Source organism: Tachypleus tridentatus, chromosome 6 (genome assembly GCF_004210375.1).
Source record: "Tachypleus tridentatus isolate NWPU-2018 chromosome 6, ASM421037v1, whole genome shotgun sequence".
Taxonomy (NCBI): Eukaryota; Metazoa; Arthropoda; class Merostomata; order Xiphosura; family Limulidae; genus Tachypleus; species Tachypleus tridentatus.
The window spans coordinates 143,068,626-143,087,352 of record NC_134830.1 but is presented as its reverse complement, the minus strand read 5'-3'; the positions used below and the strand labels follow the sequence as shown (position 1 = coordinate 143,087,352).

Below are 18,727 nucleotides of genomic sequence, written 5' to 3'. Positions count from 1 at the left end.
GAATTGTTTCGAGTAAATAATAATTTATTTTTAAGGTAGAGATTAGAGTTATTTTAAAGATAGAAAACTGGATCAGTCGTTGTGTTAGCTATCACAGTTACTTTAAACAAGTAAACTGATTTGTTTTATGTAAATTAATGTCGTTTGTAACTTACGGTGTGTAAAAGTATTCAAATTTATACACAAATTGAAGGAAGAAATAAAATAATTTATTATCGCCACGTAGGCTTGACGTTGATTTTTTTTCGCCATGTTATTTGAAAGAAACCGCCAGCTACTGGGCAATGCAAACAAGCATGTCGCAGGTATTTCGCTTTGAATATATCTGACTTCAAGTCAAAGCATGTGATTTTGAATATCCAGGTGGGTTTAATATTAGACACAACATGATGGGGTAAAAGATTAACATTAGGAAAACAAATCAATTTTGACAAAACAAACAAACGAAAAAAAAAAGAATTAGAAAAAATGAAACTGATAACAGTAGTAGTGTCAAGAAGGACTTAAACTAAGCAAGCAAAGGCGAAAAAACCAACGACCAGTATAGGTCATTTGGGGCACTACAGGACAATGATATTACAACTAATCTATTTATTTATTTATTGTGTAGGAAGCACGTTGCATTAATGCAATGATAGGTCGATCAACAACGATTTATAAGCGTAATGAAAATTTTATATAGATAAAATACACACATCATATATACACGCGTGTGTCTCTCTGTGTGTTAAATTTCAATTTATCGAATTATCAGTTTGAACACGAGATGGCAGCATTTCGTTTTTACATATGAATGTATTGTTCAGTATGCATAAGCATTAAGTGCCAAAGTGGTTGTATGTAAGAGAGAAAAGTGGTGTTTGTTTGCAGAGAAGAGTTTGATAAGTTGCATAGGTTCGTATGAAGTATATTTTTGTGTTTTATCATTTGCTGACAGTGCATTTAACCTCGTTAGATACAAAAGAAGTTTGAAAGAAAAAGTTAGACGCGCTGTGAAATTATATTCTTTTTAATTTTCTAGTGAATAGATGAGCAAGTAGCTATGAGCATGACTTGTAATTTCCACTTACGTCTGCGCAGTTGGCCTACTATTTGTACTACTATTAGTATTTTTGCATTTTGACTTACGTGATGTAATTGTAAGAGTATATGATTATGAGAGAAAGCAAATAATATCTAATAATAATGGGTCAACCACCCTATCCTCGTTTAAAATATATATTATACTATAATTTATAAATTATAACGATTGTTTAGTAATTCTGAGTTTTGAAAAAAAAGGGAATTTAAATAGTTTTACTGAAATTTCAAAATAAACTATGAGCAACTGTTACAATATTATAAAGTGAATTTTAAATTTTTCTTTCGTTATTTCTGTGTTTACATTTTAAATGTTGTAAAACTCCGCAACACCAGATATTTTATGCGTTGATTGCTAATTTGCTGTGTAGGATACGGTCTGCGTCTAAACAGTTGAATCTGTGTGTGCCATACATGGCTTGCAAAAATTACAGCACATTTACTGATTTAAAGTAGCCACAATCGGTGGCTTAATACATTTTAATTATTAAGTAAGTGATATGTTATGAATTAATAATTGTGACGCTAAATAAAATTAAGTCATATTTTCGTTTTGACATTAAAATCACTTTCAAGAGGGACTGAAAGAAAAGTTTAGGAGTTTGAAGGTTGTGATGTAAATGGCTATCAGTGTCTTGCTTTTGTTGATTGTCAACAAGCAAATTAAACTGTGTTGTTTTAATTGTGAGGCATTTTTATATAAAAACATTGGATATCTACTGAAAGGTTTGTTGACTGTATTGGGAGCAAACATGGAGTACAGCATAGTAGTAGAAAAACTAGAAGGAATTAATTATTTGTTATTTATTAAGAAAAAAAAGTTTTCAAATTTCTGTATTATAGTGTTTAAAGAGTTAAAAAGATTATATGTTAAACCTTGTTGTCTTCATCTTTTATGAGTGGAAATATATTAAGTTTTATTTTCTGTTCCAAGATGTAAACCAGAGTTGTCATTAAAGCCTTTCATATCTTGCTTGTCACATTATCAACAAGATTTCACTTGCATTGTTAATTGTTGTATATTTTTAGCACATCTTATAGTAGAGGTTATTACATAAATAAGCAAGTATCTAAATATTATCATGTACATGAGCCATAATTTAGTTTTACCACAAAATATTATAGTATTTAAATTTGATTTGATGTATTTGAAATCCTTTATAAACTTGAGGCCTGTTAATGGATTCACTGAAAGGAAAGGTTGTGAATTGGATATACTTAATTTCCAAAAACACATTTAATATGATACCATGTGAAGGCTTAGCTTAGAAAATGACATTTGATATGGTTGAAAAATAATATTAGTAGGTTATCTTGTAGGGAGGGTGGCTCAAGTCACCAAGTATAGTTGAAAAATACTCTTGTTACTCGTGGATGGACTTTTGGAAGTGGTCAGTGCTTAGGCCTTTGCTTTTTATTATTTACATGAATAATAATAATATTTATAGGGTATTATAAGTAGTTTTAAAAATTAGACTAAACTTCACTAGTTAAAATTACATTTTTCTAACATGATTGTTTTATGAAATCAGTTGCAAGAATTTAAAAAGTAAAGAGGTTAGTTTGAAGTTGGACTTTTTCCCAAAGGTGGATGAGCATTTACAGTCTCAAAACCAAGCAGTTACAGTAATAAACAACCTGCTCTGTCATCTTCCTTGTTTTTGTATGTAGGTGTTCAGGGTTTATCTTGAGGGGTGAAATAACTTTCACTGCCTTGCTTTGCTCTTATAAAATGTTGGTTCACTTTTAATTGTACAAGTATTATATGCATTTTATTAAGTGACAAAATTTTGAAATCTTTATTTTACAAGTTATTGTTTTCATGTCTTTAAAGATATTGTTTTTAAATTTAATTTTCTATGTGTGGGTGTATATGGAGATTCATAACTAAAATGATAAAATGTATTGAATATTATCTTTTTGAATAAATTTTTAATTTTTTTGGCAACTAATTAATTATGGTTACAAAAAAAAATCTCGTGGCTGTACAAAGGGGGAAGAAAATGTTGATTTTAGAATGTTTTTTTTTTCTTTTTGTAGTTACTAACTTCCATTATTGTGTGATATTGTACTAATTATACTGTTTTATTTAGAACAGTCAGACGATGGGAGTATCGGATGAGTTGAGTAAGACAGAAGGCCCGGAAGAGCCCTTCTTCTCGTGGATTGATGTTTTGATTTTATTGTCTGTTTTTGGAATAGCAGTCTATTGGCTTTTCTTCCGGAAGAAAAAAGTTTCAGTCGACAACAACAGTATCAGAACATTTTCCATTGAGTAAGTGCCTGTTGTTTCTACAAGTTAATATATATAACGCTGTTCAAATATAAGTAGAGAATAAATTGGTTTTGACTGCATATTTCTTCAAACACAATCTCTTTTATATTTAATTTTCAAGCTCACCTCAAAGAATCTTTCATTCATCATTATGGTAACTGTTACACCAGGTGCATTTCTGTACATCAGTATTAGTCTTATAAATAAGGATCTGGATGCATTAATGGATGTAAAACATTTTAAGTGCAATTAATTTTTTAGTAGTGTTTTTGTGTTACAGTAATCATGGTATATATTTGGTGTCCTGTTTTAGTTTATTTTTAGACGTCTTTCTTCCCGTGTGTATGTATTTGTGTAATTCACCACAACATTAGTTCAGGAATTTAAAATACATTTACAATTGGACAAATTTGGAAATTGAAATTTTTAAAATGGAATGCATGTAAAGTTAGTTAGAATTTTGAGTTGAAATATGAAGACAAACAAACAATTTAATATTATAAGCCACTGTTTTTTTACAGTTTTTAGCCATGACATAGTGGCTCATAGAATGGTTAAGTTGTTTGTTGTTTCTTCTACCGAGTACAAACCTTTTGCTCATAGCTCCCTCTCTTAACCAGTTTGAGATCTAATTACAACTGCAGCTATTTAGAATTTCCTCTTGTTTTGGAATGAATAGGCAAAATTTGAGAACAAGAATTGAATTTTAGAATAATTTAGGGAAAAAAAGTCGGTAAATGAGATTGAGGATGCTTGTGTATATTGAAGCAATCTTTCTTCCAAACAGTGAGCCTTGGTTAAAAGGATGCTAATGGTTCTGTAGAATATTTTCAATGGTCAGACTCTTTGATACTGACAACTTTTAAGTAGAAAGGACTTTTCTGTTAATTTCTGTTTCAGTTGAAAAGACAGTTTTGACAGAAAGTTCAAAGATTTTAGGCATTAAAGTTGTTTTGGTTGTTATTTATCTAGTTTCTTGAAGCCAGAGAAACAGTTAAGGACTTGAGGGTTGCCAGTAGAATATTACAAACATGGTCCAAGGACAGTTTGGAAAACTGTAAACCTGCTTGCTTGATTGTATTGTTAGTAGTGTTAAAAATCTGTTTTCAGTATTTATTTGAGAAGTTGTCATGAAAGTAATGATTCTCAGCATGGCTATTTTTTTTCTCTAGATTATTGATACAGTTTCTGTTATTTAACTTGATGCTAGTACATTGACATGTAGAAAGCTTCTAATTAGATTGTAAGGTGTCTCTAAAACTTTAAGACCAAGACATGAGCTTGTAAAATTAAGTGTTGTATCGATATGTTTTTCTTTCTATCTTCATATATTAATATTTTGAGAAGAGTTAATTCAAATGAAAATGTTGCTCTTTTTAAAATACTTTGTTAAATACTGAGTCATTACCAGGGGTAGACTGGTAAACTCCTAGAGAAGCAAATAAATATATCTGAAAAAAATACATACTTGTATATGAAGTGAAAGGTTACCAAAATCCTACAAGGTGTCAGTCTTGTATGTGTTGTGAACTGGTGTGCGAGTTCAAGCATTCATCAGTTTCCTGTTTGAAATAATGGAATAACAGACATGTATAATGTTTATACCAAATGTTATTTTTTGCAAGGTTATTCTACACTAAATTGTTAGGAGTTAATCATGTTATAATGTACAATGATCAGATTTCAAAAATGACTTGTATAGGAATGACTAGTCTGATTTCTACCATCTACTGGTCAAAGAAATGAGAAAAATAAATAATACAAGATTTAGAGACAAAAATATATGTTAGTTTTCTTTGTTTTTGTATTTAATTTTTTTTAACTTTCACACAAAAGACATTGAATACTTGGAACTGTTTGTAAAATTAAATTATTAATTTGAAATGCTAGATAAAATGTTGGTTTTTCACATTTACTTAAACCACACATCAATCTCAGCTGTTACTTTGGACCCTTGTTATGATTCCACATGTTGAAAGGTTGTCATATTACTATAGTGGTATTTCTGTCTCTTATTTATTTGTCTGTTGATGTCTAAGTGGAGGATTACTCCTGAAATCTGTTTGCTATTTAAAAAAAAATCATTTCTATGAACATTAAACTTTTTTAAATGATGAGAGATTTCAAATGAATTTCATTAATAACGTGTATTAAGGGTATGGTATTTTTAAAACTTTAATACCAGTGTTTCATTCATTAGGATAATTTTGATCCAGTTTTTTTTAATATCTATTAGCTTTAGCAATATAAATGCACTTACTGTAAACTGTCTGATTTAAACTTTCAGATTTATTTTGTTACATTTTTTATCTGGTCAGAAATAAGTTTTTTGATGTAATTTTCTTCAGAATTTCTAAATTACATGTAAATAGGATGATAACAAAACAGTGTAAATATAAATATTACTTATATTATCATCACATGACTATGATTTCAAAATTTTTATCTATGCTTAAATTTTATCTGCTGGAAGTTTCTGTGTACACGAAGTCATTGTTCAATGAATTAGTCGGATGATTTTGTACATCCATTGATTAATACGTAGCTGTGTACAAGTTTATTCAAATATCAATACCTATATAGCTATTCTATAATTATGCATAAGGAAATATACTTGTAAATTTTTTTTTTGTTATGTTTTCATTTTGTTACGAGTTTTAGCATTTTTTACACCTCTTGCTACCACTACGTGGTATCAGTTAGGTAACCCAGTTTACACATACTGTCAATCTTCACTTGTGCAAGTGAACTCATCACATGCTACTTTATCTCTGATTTCAGAGCTCTCAAGGATGCATACAATTTATGATAAATTGGGTACGTGCTAGATGACATCACAGCAGTTGTTTATGAGGGTGAAATGGTGACCTTGTGATTAATGTAAAAGCTCTGTTTTTTCTTTTTTTCCCCCCTCTTTTGTGTGTGTGTGGTGCATTAGGATATAAATCTATAAATTATTATTTATTTTAAATATCAAAATGTCTGGTTATTAACACTACTTTTTCTGTATGTTTAAATCTAAACATTAACAATATCTGTTAAGTATTCCTGATATTCTTAGATATTTACCTGTGTGTCACTAGAAACATCAATAACTTTATTTGTTACTGTTTGTTAATTTGTAAAAAGACAAAGAAAAAGAGCACTGACTGAAGAGTCCTAGTTTGATTTCCTTGTTTAGGACATTTTGTTCAGTTGCTATGGGAACTCCATGAACACAAATGGAGAAATATTTTACTAATTGCAGCTTAAGATCTTGCATGTCTGTGTTTGGTTTATACTGCTCGCATATTAGTATTTAATTGGTTAGAGTATGCGTGCCTGTCTTGCTGTTTACGTTGGCTACAACACAAGAATGATATAACATAAAAACACTCTGTGGTGGATGAGAAGTTAGACATTAGTCTGGATGATTGAGTGGATGTGTTTTAACTTGAAACTGTTGTAAACCATTGTTTCATTATGTATATTTGGCCTTTTTGTTGTTTAAGTGGGAAACAGTTACTTCATGCTCGAGATTATTTTTATTTTAACAGCTATATCGTAAAAAACATTGATACACAAATATATTTGTATTCAAAAGTTTACCCATCTGTTTGTTTTTCTGGCTGTTTATCATTTTCTGTTATTAATCTGGTTCAGAAATATAATTACAGGAGAAAGTTAAGACACTTCACTGTTAGAGAATACTCTAGTAACATGATTCAGTTGTTGATGTTTCTAAAAAGGTTCAATTACACTGTGAAGATAGGGGGTGTGGAACTGCTAATTCAAGATGTTTATGGTAAAAGTTTATCCTATGAATGGGAAGTAAGTTAATTTTGTTTTAAATGGACAACTTGTATAAGTTGTTTGAACTTTTCTTATGGTGTGGCAGTTAGGGTACTTGTAACCTGTGGGTTGTGGGAGTCTAATTAAACCACCAAACATGCTAGCCATTTCATTCATAGGGGTATTATAGTGTTATGATTAATCCCAATATTCATTGTTAAGAGTAACCTAAGAGTTGGTGGTGTTTTCTGGCTGTCTTTCCTATAGTCTCTTACTTCTAAATTAAGCATACCTATAGCAGATAACCCTTGAGCAACTTTGCATAAAACTAAACAAACAACCTCGAGTGACTCTTGAATTTGTTAATTGTCATGTTGCGAATAAATCAAATGAAATATTTTGGGTAATAATGTCTAATTTGTATTTAATTACTGCACAAGACTTGATGATGATTTGGTGTCTTAATTGAGTAATTGTTGCGGTGTACTTAAAGTTCCCTTAAGTTACATTGAACCTAAAATTCCTTCTAAATATAGATATGTCCATATTAATCCTTGAAGTGAAAGTGAAATTGATTTTGTTGTTATTCACCAAATTTCTTTCTCCCTTCTTGCATACAAACATAATTCATATTTACATGTACTGCTGGAAAATACAGAAGATTTTATGACAGAATAAACTTGAATGATGATGAATGTATGAGGTTTATGAAGATTTATCTTGGATGTTGTGATCAAATTGGATGTTTACTGAGAATTAAATAAAACTTTTGTTATTCTTTGAATGTTACGAAAGATTCATATTCAGTGATCTGTGATTTACATTAATATGCAGATGTTAAAAAAAAAAAAAAAAAAAAAGCATCTTTACTTTATGAACTGCATTCTGGCTTACCTTTCATTCTCTAGTATTGTAATTGTGAACAATACAACTGTGTCAAAAGAACCAGAACTTGGAGGATGTGCCTCTTGTCTGTGATTTGGGGAAGGCAGCTACAATATCAAAATATACACAAGTTGTCTAATTATAAATATTTTCAGGGAAACAGTGCTCCCATATCTTCCTGTCTCTGTGATGTATGCTTTATTTTCCCCATATACTTCAATTTTCTGCTTGTTCATATTTATGTGATTTAACTTGACTAGTGAGTATTTGTCTGACAAGATGATTACAATTTTTTTTATTTTAATTCCATTTTATATACACAGTTTATTAGTAGCTTTACATTAAACCAAAGTTAATTATTATCTTGGTTTCTGTAAAACGGCATGTACGTTATAGTGCTGCAATAAGCAATTTTATTTTGATTGCTTACACTTCCATAGTTAATGTGCTGCTCTTTAGCTAATGGCTTTTTGTAATTAAAAGATCTAAGGTATGATAATAAAGTTGGAACTTTTGATCACCCGTACCACATGTAGAACTTTGACAACTCTACTGGAAGCACCTGCATTACACTTTGCAGTACAAGTTTTTTGATAAATTGTACGTGATGGATGCTAATTTCTTCATATAATTCTTAAGTATAGTCTTGTGTGTTATGAATACAGGTAATTTAGATGCAATGTTCCAGATAAATAAAACATTTACATTGGAGTCTCTAAAGGTTTTCACTTTCTTCTTGAGAAGACCGAGGGTAACTGGAAAGTTGGCATTCTGCAGTAAGATAGTACAGTGGACAAAGACAAAATAATTAGATTGTGAAAAATGATTCATTGTCTCAACTGAATTCAATGGCATCTTCATAGGGAGCTTAAAAATTTCATCAACATTGATTTCAAAGAGAAATTTGACTGATTTTTTTGGGTTTATGCAATCACCTAATGGCTGGCTTGTTTCTGTATTGCTTGGATGTCATGATCAACGAAATGTAACCAGAATTTAGTTTAGAATAGTAATCTTAGTTTTTAAGGATATTGTTACATCTTTTATAAAGAGTTTTGTTGTTAATACCACGATGATGGTAAATGATACTGAATGTAGCTTTTCTTGGAATAATTTACATATGTTGGTGGTTTGGTGTGTCCAGATGTAGCAGATAACTACATGGATGTAGGTCAGTACGTCTTAAATAAATTATCAGATTGTGGTGATTAAAAGTTGTCTGTTAGGTTTAGTGCCTCAGTGGAGATTTGTTTCAGTAATACAGGTTAAATAAACATGTCCAATGTTAAGTAAGGAAAATGTTTGTTTTTCGATTCATCTACATGTTGTGATCTTAACTTTTATAGATACTGCTAAATGTTTGCTTTTTTTTTTTTTTGTTCCTACTAACAACATTTTTCTTCATTAAATTAAATGTAACTGTGTCATAATTATGTAATGTTAATATATAAGTATGTTATTCCATTGGTACAAAGCTTCTGTCGTGTTTACAGATATTTCACAAATATCATTTTAATTACTTTTTATGTTTTTGGTAATCAATTTTTTTCTTAGTTCTTGACGTACATGGACTTGTTTTATAAGTACGGTACAATAGAAATTATAATTAACCCCATAGTTTTTACCTCTTTGGAGTTAATAACATTAATGTTAAACTTAATTGTATTTAAAATCGAAATCAGTATGGAATTATGATACGGGTTATTTATAATTGTTTATTACTACTATTATTGTTAACATTCTACTGGAACAGAAACAGGATTAACTTTCTAAAAGTTTTCTGCTGCTGACTGCCATCTTATACTTACAAACTATTATTATTATTTTATTAAAAGCTATAGTTTAAATGCAGAAAGCTGGAAAAGTTGGTAGGACTGACATTTGTAGTTTGAAGTTGTTTTTACTGTTACCTTCAATAAGCGACCACTAGAGCACAGTATCTCTTAACAATTCTACCAGCAAACACACCATTGTAGAAATTCGATGGTGTGAGTCAAGCCATCTAGCCAATGTACCAGTTATAAATAGACATTACTTCAGGTAGTTCTTGTTCAGTTGCATTGTGGGCTTGATGGTTAGATAAGTGCAACAAGGATGAATAAGTATTATGAGAATATGTTTCAGAGATGTTTGATTTGGCATCATAGTAAAAAGAAAAAATAGTCTTGAAGATCTGGTGTAGTATTTAAATCATAGAGGATTTATTGCACTACTTTCTTCATTGGAACCTATTTTAGTGTTTTTGATTTGTGTATTTTAACCCTTAACTTTACTGTTACTTTTTTTGTTAAATTGGTACCAAACTCTTGACTATTTCTTCTGCTTCCATAGAAATATTGAAAAATCCTTTGCCTCGTACAGCTTATTGCCATTTAAGAAGTGTGAAGTGTATTTAAACATCCTTTTCATGTTTTAAATTGCATCATGTTTTCATGTGCATCATTCTCATTAGTTTTATCTACAGCTCATCAGTTGGTAACCTGTAAAAAGTGGTACTTTTCTGTGTGTGAGACAAAATGGGAGGTGGCAGTTGTTTTTGTACACCTTTTTCCCTAATTTTTTACTTTAATAAAACAATATGGTTCTAATACCCTCTTTTATATAGCACTATCCTTTTGTATATCCTTTCTCAGATGGATATTGGATGATGATGACACCTAACAGTGTTGTCTTGTATCCATATAAGTTTAGTGTTATTTCATAGCAGTAGATCTACACTTTAGATTACTTTATCTTGTATATTTATCTACTGTTAGAATGGTAACAACAAAGGAGCAAAAATTATTAAAGATATTTTAAAGAACCACAGGGAAATTGACCATTACGTAATATATGAAGCAGTATTATTCATTACAAGACAAAAAGTTAGAGTAATAATGTGTGATAAACTGTTTACAAAATAGAATCATCTGTACAGCTACTAAAGCTGTATTCCAAGGATCAATAATTACCATTTTGTAATGGGAAAACTCAATTATGACCCAGCAGGTTGGACAGATAAAATTTGAGATTAATGAAGTCTTGTGGTTGCTGAAAAAAGCTGTTGGAAGTGCATGCTTCTATGGTCCAAAGGAAATGGTATTTCAAGATGGTGAGAACTTTTGTTAGAAAGAAATTAAAGTATAAAGCATCCTAAGCAGATAGAATATAATGAATCTGTTGGGTTACAGATGTAGAAGTAATGTTAGTTTGTGGACGGTCATTTTCTTTCAGAAACGTGGATCTGAGCTTTACTAGTTTTTATTAAATTGATTAAATGTGTCAATGATTTAAACTTTTTTAACTGAGGGCTTGTCAAATTCTTGTGATTTTACGGAAGTGTCAAGAAAACTAATAATAATAAAAGAATAACGGTGTACTAGTAACTAAATTTGATAAATCAAAACAAATGGTTATTTTGCTTAAATCTATTTATGAAACAAAAATGAAGGACTTGCTGTAAGGTGAAAATATTTGAGAGATCTAAGGTTGAACAACTCTCCAAGAAAGTATCAAAAGATTGAGCTGGTTATCAAGATTTTTTAACCTCCTTAAACAGGCTAATTCTTCTCTGTCGTGTTGGCTGCCTAAAATACATGAAGATAGTTGCCTTCTTAGACATTTCCAGTGTAAGACCATCTGCTTGTTATCCATCTAGTTAGAATAATGCCCATCATCATGAACTTTAAGAAAATTTTTCAACATCACCTATTTGGAACAACACACTTCATCAGTAATATAAAAACAAAAAACTAAATTAAATGAAGGAAAGGTGGCCAGTTTTAACATTTTTTTAAAACCTACCAATCTATGAAACAACAGGTTCACCCCAGAAGGAAATTAAAATCCCACCTCATGTGCTGATCCATCTGTTTCTCTCCAGAGTGAAAATGTTGAAAATAATTTATTAAGACAAATCATGGAATTTATATTGGCAACTTGATTTTCAATTCTGCATAACTTAATGCAAAAGTTGAAATTATGTGAATTATTATAAGAAGTACTATGACAGAAGCTGGAACCTCTGTTGGTTCTTCAACCTCTACAAGGTGGTCCAAGTAACACCCACATAAAGTTGTCTAGGAATCATGGCAAATTTGGTAAATTATTTGATGACAGTTCTTTAAACATGCATTCACCAGCATTACTTTCCCACTACTAATTTTTACTGGCTGTATGATGTTTGTTTTATTTTTAATTCATTTAAAAGCAGAAACATGAAAGGTCACAATTTAGGTTGAGCAATAATTTCCTGTAATGTCAGTGACCTCTATTATAACATGACAGCTCAGTAGTTGATTACGCGATCTGTTGGACTTGGCCAAGCTGCGAAATCTTAAGCTGCTATCTGTAAACAACATAAAATCTATTCATAATTTATGTGGGAAATAAAGCCTGGGGTTTGTTACCACAAAGTATAAAGATATTGTTTTTCTAGAAGAATATATTAAAATTGGAAATGGAGAACAGTTTTTAATGTTTGACTATGCTACAACAGATGATCAAATATGGATTTTCTGTAAAAGGAACTGATAGTTGCTAGCAAGTTGTGATTGTTTGTATGCTGATAGAACATTTAAGACTGTTCCAAATATTTTTGAAGAATTACAAATGATTAACAGACAGCAAGGAAGCATTTCTTTCCCTTTAGTTTGTGTGTTGTTGCTGAATAAAAATGAATACAGATATATAAATAAGTAAAGGAGTTGTACCAACCTTAATTCACATGTCTATACTTACAGATCTGAAACTTGCAATGATAAATGCAGTTGACATTGAATTTATATGTACAGTTAATGGTAGGTGCTTTTTACTTTCAAGTAAGTGTATTTATTGTAAAATTAATCAAAATGACCTTGATCAAATATACAACACAAATGTAGACTTTTACTTGAAGATTTGCGTGTAATATGCACTAACACTTGCTTTCACAGACAATGTGTCAAATATGTTAATCTTTTTTGCTGATGAAAACATTTCCACCTGAAGCTCAATGCTGGTTGATTATTTTAAGGACACCTGGATTGAATGTCTTGATCAAAGACAATGATGCCAACCACTTGCATTTAAGCTAGAGATGTGGGACTGCTATAAAGGCATATAACAGGACTTTCCAACTAACAATTCCATAGAAGGATGACACCATGGCTTGTTTGAACAAGTTTCTGCAAATCATTCAAGTACATGGAAGTTCAATTCTGTGACAAAGAAGAAACAAAGTCTGAGCTGAGTTTTAACTTGAGTGGTCAGGAATTATTTATTGGTTGGACAAAGCATCATTACCATGCAGAGAGGTTAATGTGACTCATCAATGCGTTTTGACCAACAAATAATGTGAACGATTACTTGAGTGGTATTACACACAAGTTATCAATTACTACATGGCGAAAATGAATAATACTGGTGTTTTTTTGTTTTTTTTAATGGTCTGGTAAAATTCCTTATTGTAACATCATGATATAATAATATTCTCCATTCTGAATAAATCTTATTTTTTACATGTATGTTTTTTGTATAAATTATATTTGTCCAGTTCATTTTAAATGTTCATTTAAAGGGAAGTTATATGCTGTCTGTTTTCATTTTCTTATTATTCAGTAATTTTGAATGAAAAATCAAACTAAAAATTGGATACTTGATCAACTTGTTTCAAAGAATATTTTTGTAAATCAAGAATAATGGTGTTGATTTTCTTCTGAGACTGGGTTTAAATAGTTTTATTTTTACAACCTAACAAATACTTATTTTTATCTGCATTACCCAAAGATTTCAGATGAATGATAGTACCAATATTTTGTTCATTCATCCCCAATTGGCAACCCCCTTTCTCTCTCTCTCCAAGATTGGACCCTAGATCCACCACAGCTTCCTAAACTGGATCTGAAAACATGATTTCTCCAGATTCCCATATGTTTATTGTTAAGCTTAAATGGGAAAACCATTAGTTTGCTCCCATTTTTGTACATTTGCATAACTAAGGCAGAAACAATATCTGTTCTTAGTAACTATAGATACCAACAAACCATTTCAGCTATGTTAACTATTTTATGGTTGCACAATTAATAAAAAAAAAAAAAGCAAAGACATCAACTATAATTTCAATGATTTTCACACACAAATATCTTTTTAGAATTAATCATTTGAATCTTGATAACAGACAGACAGTCAGTCAGTGTTCTGAGATTTCACCAAACATGCACATCAAAAGGCAGGTAATACATTTTGTCAGGAATAGAACCATAAAAAAAAAAAGTGTCAACTTCCATTCTAATGCTGTGAATTTAGAAAAATGGCTAAAAATAAGTTTTAATGTTGTTTATAAATATCCCAAAACTATTAACATAAAAATAAAATTACTATATAGTCACTGTTGATCCTACAAAAGAAAATCTCATTTGTTTGATTGTTTCAAATATACACTTTATGTTCTGCAAGTCATATCTGATTTTCAACTCATTTCACCAACAAGATATTCTGTCTAAAAGAACAGAGTGAAAAGTTTGGTACTCCAAAGGTTCCTAAACCTCAACACCTCTGAAGGTCATCTGAAACTGATGTCTTTCTCTCATCAAATGCTGTTAAGAGACTTCTATTAGAAAATAGTGTACGTGTTTCTCTTGTAAACCAAGACTGAGAGAGATAGAAAGGCAACACACAACTGTGTTCATTTGAACAAACAAAACTGGTCATGTACATTAAGAAACCTGATAAAATTTTTTATGTTAACCAGTTGATCTGACTTCACTGAGGTATAATGCAGAATGATGAAATGAAACTTAAAATGTGAGCACAACTTGAGATGGAAGCAAATGTTTCAGTGTTTGGTCAACTTCACTCCAAATGAAGTCGGAAGCAAGATTTTCAGATCTTTTTTAACATGATTTATGTAACTTTATTATATATGTTTTTTATATGAAAACTTACAATACCAATAGTTTATACAATGGGTGTATAATGAAATAAACGTAAAAAAACAAAACAAACTATGAGCTTGGAAACACCCGTGTGATTTAATTGCTATCAAGTTATTACAGATTTACCTGTAGTAGGGAGGTCTGCTTAATATTTAAGCCTAAACGATGAAAATGAGATTTTCCTTAGCTCCTCAAAATATAATCCTTTAGCTTCTGGACATTTGGTGATTTCCAGTCAAAAAAGTTTTAACCTTATCATAATTAGTTCAACATTCCCATTTTATCATTACTGTATTCTTGGGTAGTGGTCACTAATATTTAGCTGTTTTATGATTCACTACACATACTTTAATATGATCACAATAGATTCTAATTATACAAAAATTTCCAATCACTATGGAAATATCTCTGAATTTTGGAAGAATTTCATTTAGATTTTGATCTAATGATTTCAGTCCTTGTTGCTTTATAATTTTCTGGATGTAAAAGGAAAACGAGGGACTGAATAATTAAACCTCAAACTTTTGAAATTGAAGGAATGTAATTTATGTGGAAAGGAGTAAAGTCACTTGGTATATGTTAAAAAAAATTATGGTGAAAGTTGGTGTTGTATATTTAGAAAACTGTGTTAATGCAAGTATTGTGTTCTCTATAAATAATTTTATAAAGTAAACGACAGTAAGTTGTTTTAATGTTCATCTAGAACTAATAACTGAAAAAAGACAAACTCATCTACTGGTTTATAAATCTTTTCAATTTGTCAAATTTACTGCATCTCTTGTGGAATTATTTCTTCATGAAAACACAAATGTCAAAGGAAGTATTAGAAGCAGCCTGTTTTTCCTGACTGTAAGCATATCTTTCTAAAATACATTAATATTTTTCATGAAGTTAAAAATTCTGAAGGCAATTTTTCAATTACTTTTGGTTTCTTTAGCATCTTATTGACCTAACATCACCTCGTAATCTTTTTGTCTTACCTTCTCTGTCCAATTTTTATTAATTTTTTAATGCATTCTTTCATTTCTGGATAATAATTGTATTTTTTTTTTTACTTGTAGCTGAGAACAGAAGATAGTTTACAAAACTTTTAGATTTTTATTTGATTGATATCTTATTTGTGATAATAAGCCTAAGAGATTGGATTATTGTCTATTGTGTTCAAGTTAGGAAGCTTTCCAATCTTTCATTAGCATGTTTAATTGTGCCAAATAATTTTCTGTTTGTTTCTTCAAGTCTGTACTGATGCCAAATTGGGAGTTTACTACATCAATGGATTATCTAGGACATAAAAAGTATGATCAAGTAAATATATTGCTCCAAAGCTATAAATTGGATAGATCAGCCTCATTGCTATTGTTATGAACTAGTTGAATTTTAACTACATTTTTCTAATTATGAACCAGCAGTCGCAAATACAGGGTATGCCAGTGTCAAAATTTGCTAAATCGCATATCCATTGCTCCAAGGCGTTGGGGAGTGGCTGAGCCATGCTAACATTTTGCTCCAGGGAGTTGGGGACTGGCTGAGCCATGCTAACATTTTGCTCCAGGGCGTTGGGGACTGGCTGAGCCACGCTAACATTTTGCTCCAGGGCGTTGGGGACTGGCTGAGCCACGATTATACTTTGCTCCAGGGTGTTATGAAATGGCTGAACATGTAGGCCTTGTTATATTTAGTAGTAACATGTGTTAGTTAAAAAGCTTGTGGGGGGGGGAACCCATAGTAACTGAAACAAAGTATAATTTCATATTTTTGTGATTAATAAATTTCACTCCTGAATTTTGATACTTGCAATTTACTTTTGACAGAAACTAAACATTTTATCAATCAAGAATATTAAAAAAACAAAACCATTTAATGGTTCACAGAATGCAGTGTGTACATGCATGTTCTAGTGGTAAATGCAAGTTTTGTAATTCTTTTGGTCGTGAAACTTTAATTCAGTTGCAGAAATAAAAAATGTTACTTTGCTAGTTTACAGTTGAAAGTATTAGTACGAGTGATCATGTCAAGTGTGACATACTTCTGCTAGAGCACATAGAGAGTAAAGATGACCTCATTCTATCTACACATAGGTAGAAAAATTAGTTTATGAGGTCACTAGATTGCATACATTATTAGCCACTTCTAGGTTATTTGAATTTTTTTCTGTTTTATCAAATCAACAAACATTAAGTGTTTTAGGTCTGGTATACTTTACCTTTTTACTTTATGTGACTTGTTTTATCAGACTTAATATGAATGTAAATGTTTTAGTAATTAGCAGTTACAGTGAAATTTAAGAGTGAAAACCATTAGTAAGTTTTTTGCTTTATATAACTATTGCGGGAGGGAATTGCTGAAGGAAGTGACTTGTTGGTGTTGTTATTTCAATTTTCTAGTCCTTAACTTTATGAAACAGTCTGTTCAAGTCAGTTGACCTTGACAGAGAGGAAGTTCTACATTGGAGTTGGGTGTGAAATGATAGAGGTTGATTTGGTTGTTTTATTTTATGTAGGTTATGCACTTTCTTTACAAGCTGCCATGTTTTCCAAAATACATTATTTTATTGTCCTGTAAAGTGTTGAATTAGAACACCAAGTTCAAGATTACGGTTTTTCAATTAAAGCTATCTAGTAATTAAAATTACAATTAACTTTGTCAGAAAAAGTTGTCAAAATTGGGGCCTCAGGTTATTGTCTTTGGTTTTCAGTAGGCAAGTAATTGAAATGTTGCCATAATGTTTTTGTTTTGTTGTAAAGAAAAATACACAATAGACTGTTTGCTCTGCTTAGTGTTGGTGTCAAAACCAAATTTATAAAACTGCAAGTAGTTTTTTGAGTCAATTTGTGAGAATAATAGATTAGTTGAATGTAATTGATTAATTGTCCTGATTAATCAGCTGTGTAAGATCCACTAATTCCTCATCCCTGAGTGAATCAGTCAGCAGACATTATGTGTAATAATATTTATGCTAATGACAAAACTTGTGGGGGGGGGGAACTAAAAAAAGGGTACAGTAGCAACATATTAAGCTTGTTGAAAGACAACAAAACTAAGAGGTAATTTTACAATCTGAGAATTCAACTTCTTGAGGAGAAGATTATATAATGTGCATGAGACTTAAGTTTGAAAAAACTAAAACTTCACTCGAATAATTTTTCAACTGTGCAACACTGAAATTAGCAGCATTTCACTTGAAACACTACAATAAAATTGTTTTAATACAGTTTCTGAACTTCATGGTTTTTTGACAAACTAATTTGTTTAATTTTTTTTGTATTTGCATACAAACACTTTTCAGAATTAGTTAGTTTGATAAAAGGCTATCAGGTTTAAGACTTTTTTCTTTCTACCTGATGTGAATGTTAAGGAAGATAGTTCTAACTAACAACTCTTCCTGCAGGAAGTATTAAGAAATGATTTTCTTGGAGTTTACTACAACTGAAAATAAATATTCCTTTAATCAGATAGGCTTGAAGCAACACTAGTGACTTACTCAGTCAAGGTCATCCCACTACAGTAATAAAAGATTGTATAAGATATTCTTTGAGTATTCGTTTTCCTCCTTTCTTTCTTTCTTTTTTACAGATGTAAAGACTACTCGTACAATGAAGTGTTTATTATTTTCTCCTGTTATCAAGTAACATGGACAGTGTGACTTGTTTTCCTCCTTGTTTTAAGTCCTAAATATGTAAGAATAGAAGTAGTAGCAACTGTAGCTATGGTAATGATAAATGTAAAGTGATTCATGAACACTACATTTATATTCATGATATTGTTAAAGAATGCTCTAGTTTCATTGTGGATATCAAGATAATTATATAAGTATTAAGACAAC

At 30.6% G+C, this 18,727-nt stretch overlaps 1 protein-coding gene across 3 annotated transcripts in view; it reads left to right on the top strand.

The window, feature by feature from the left end:
- Window positions 1–757: 757 nt before the first annotated feature.
- Cpr (Cytochrome P450 reductase) overlaps window positions 758–18,727 on the top strand; it is a 36,239-nt gene continuing 18,269 nt past the window's right edge. The window contains exons 1-2 of one of the 3 annotated variants that reach the window (XM_076508487.1): window positions 758–894; window positions 3,174–3,355. In XM_076508487.1, coding sequence (XP_076364602.1) covers window positions 3,186–3,355 — 170 coding nt within the window. In that variant the 5' untranslated portion in view covers window positions 758–894; window positions 3,174–3,185. Of the gene's footprint in view, window positions 895–3,173; window positions 3,356–18,562; window positions 18,581–18,727 lie in introns of those variants that run through there. The other 2 variants (XM_076508488.1, XM_076508489.1) reach the window with 2 other exon arrangements.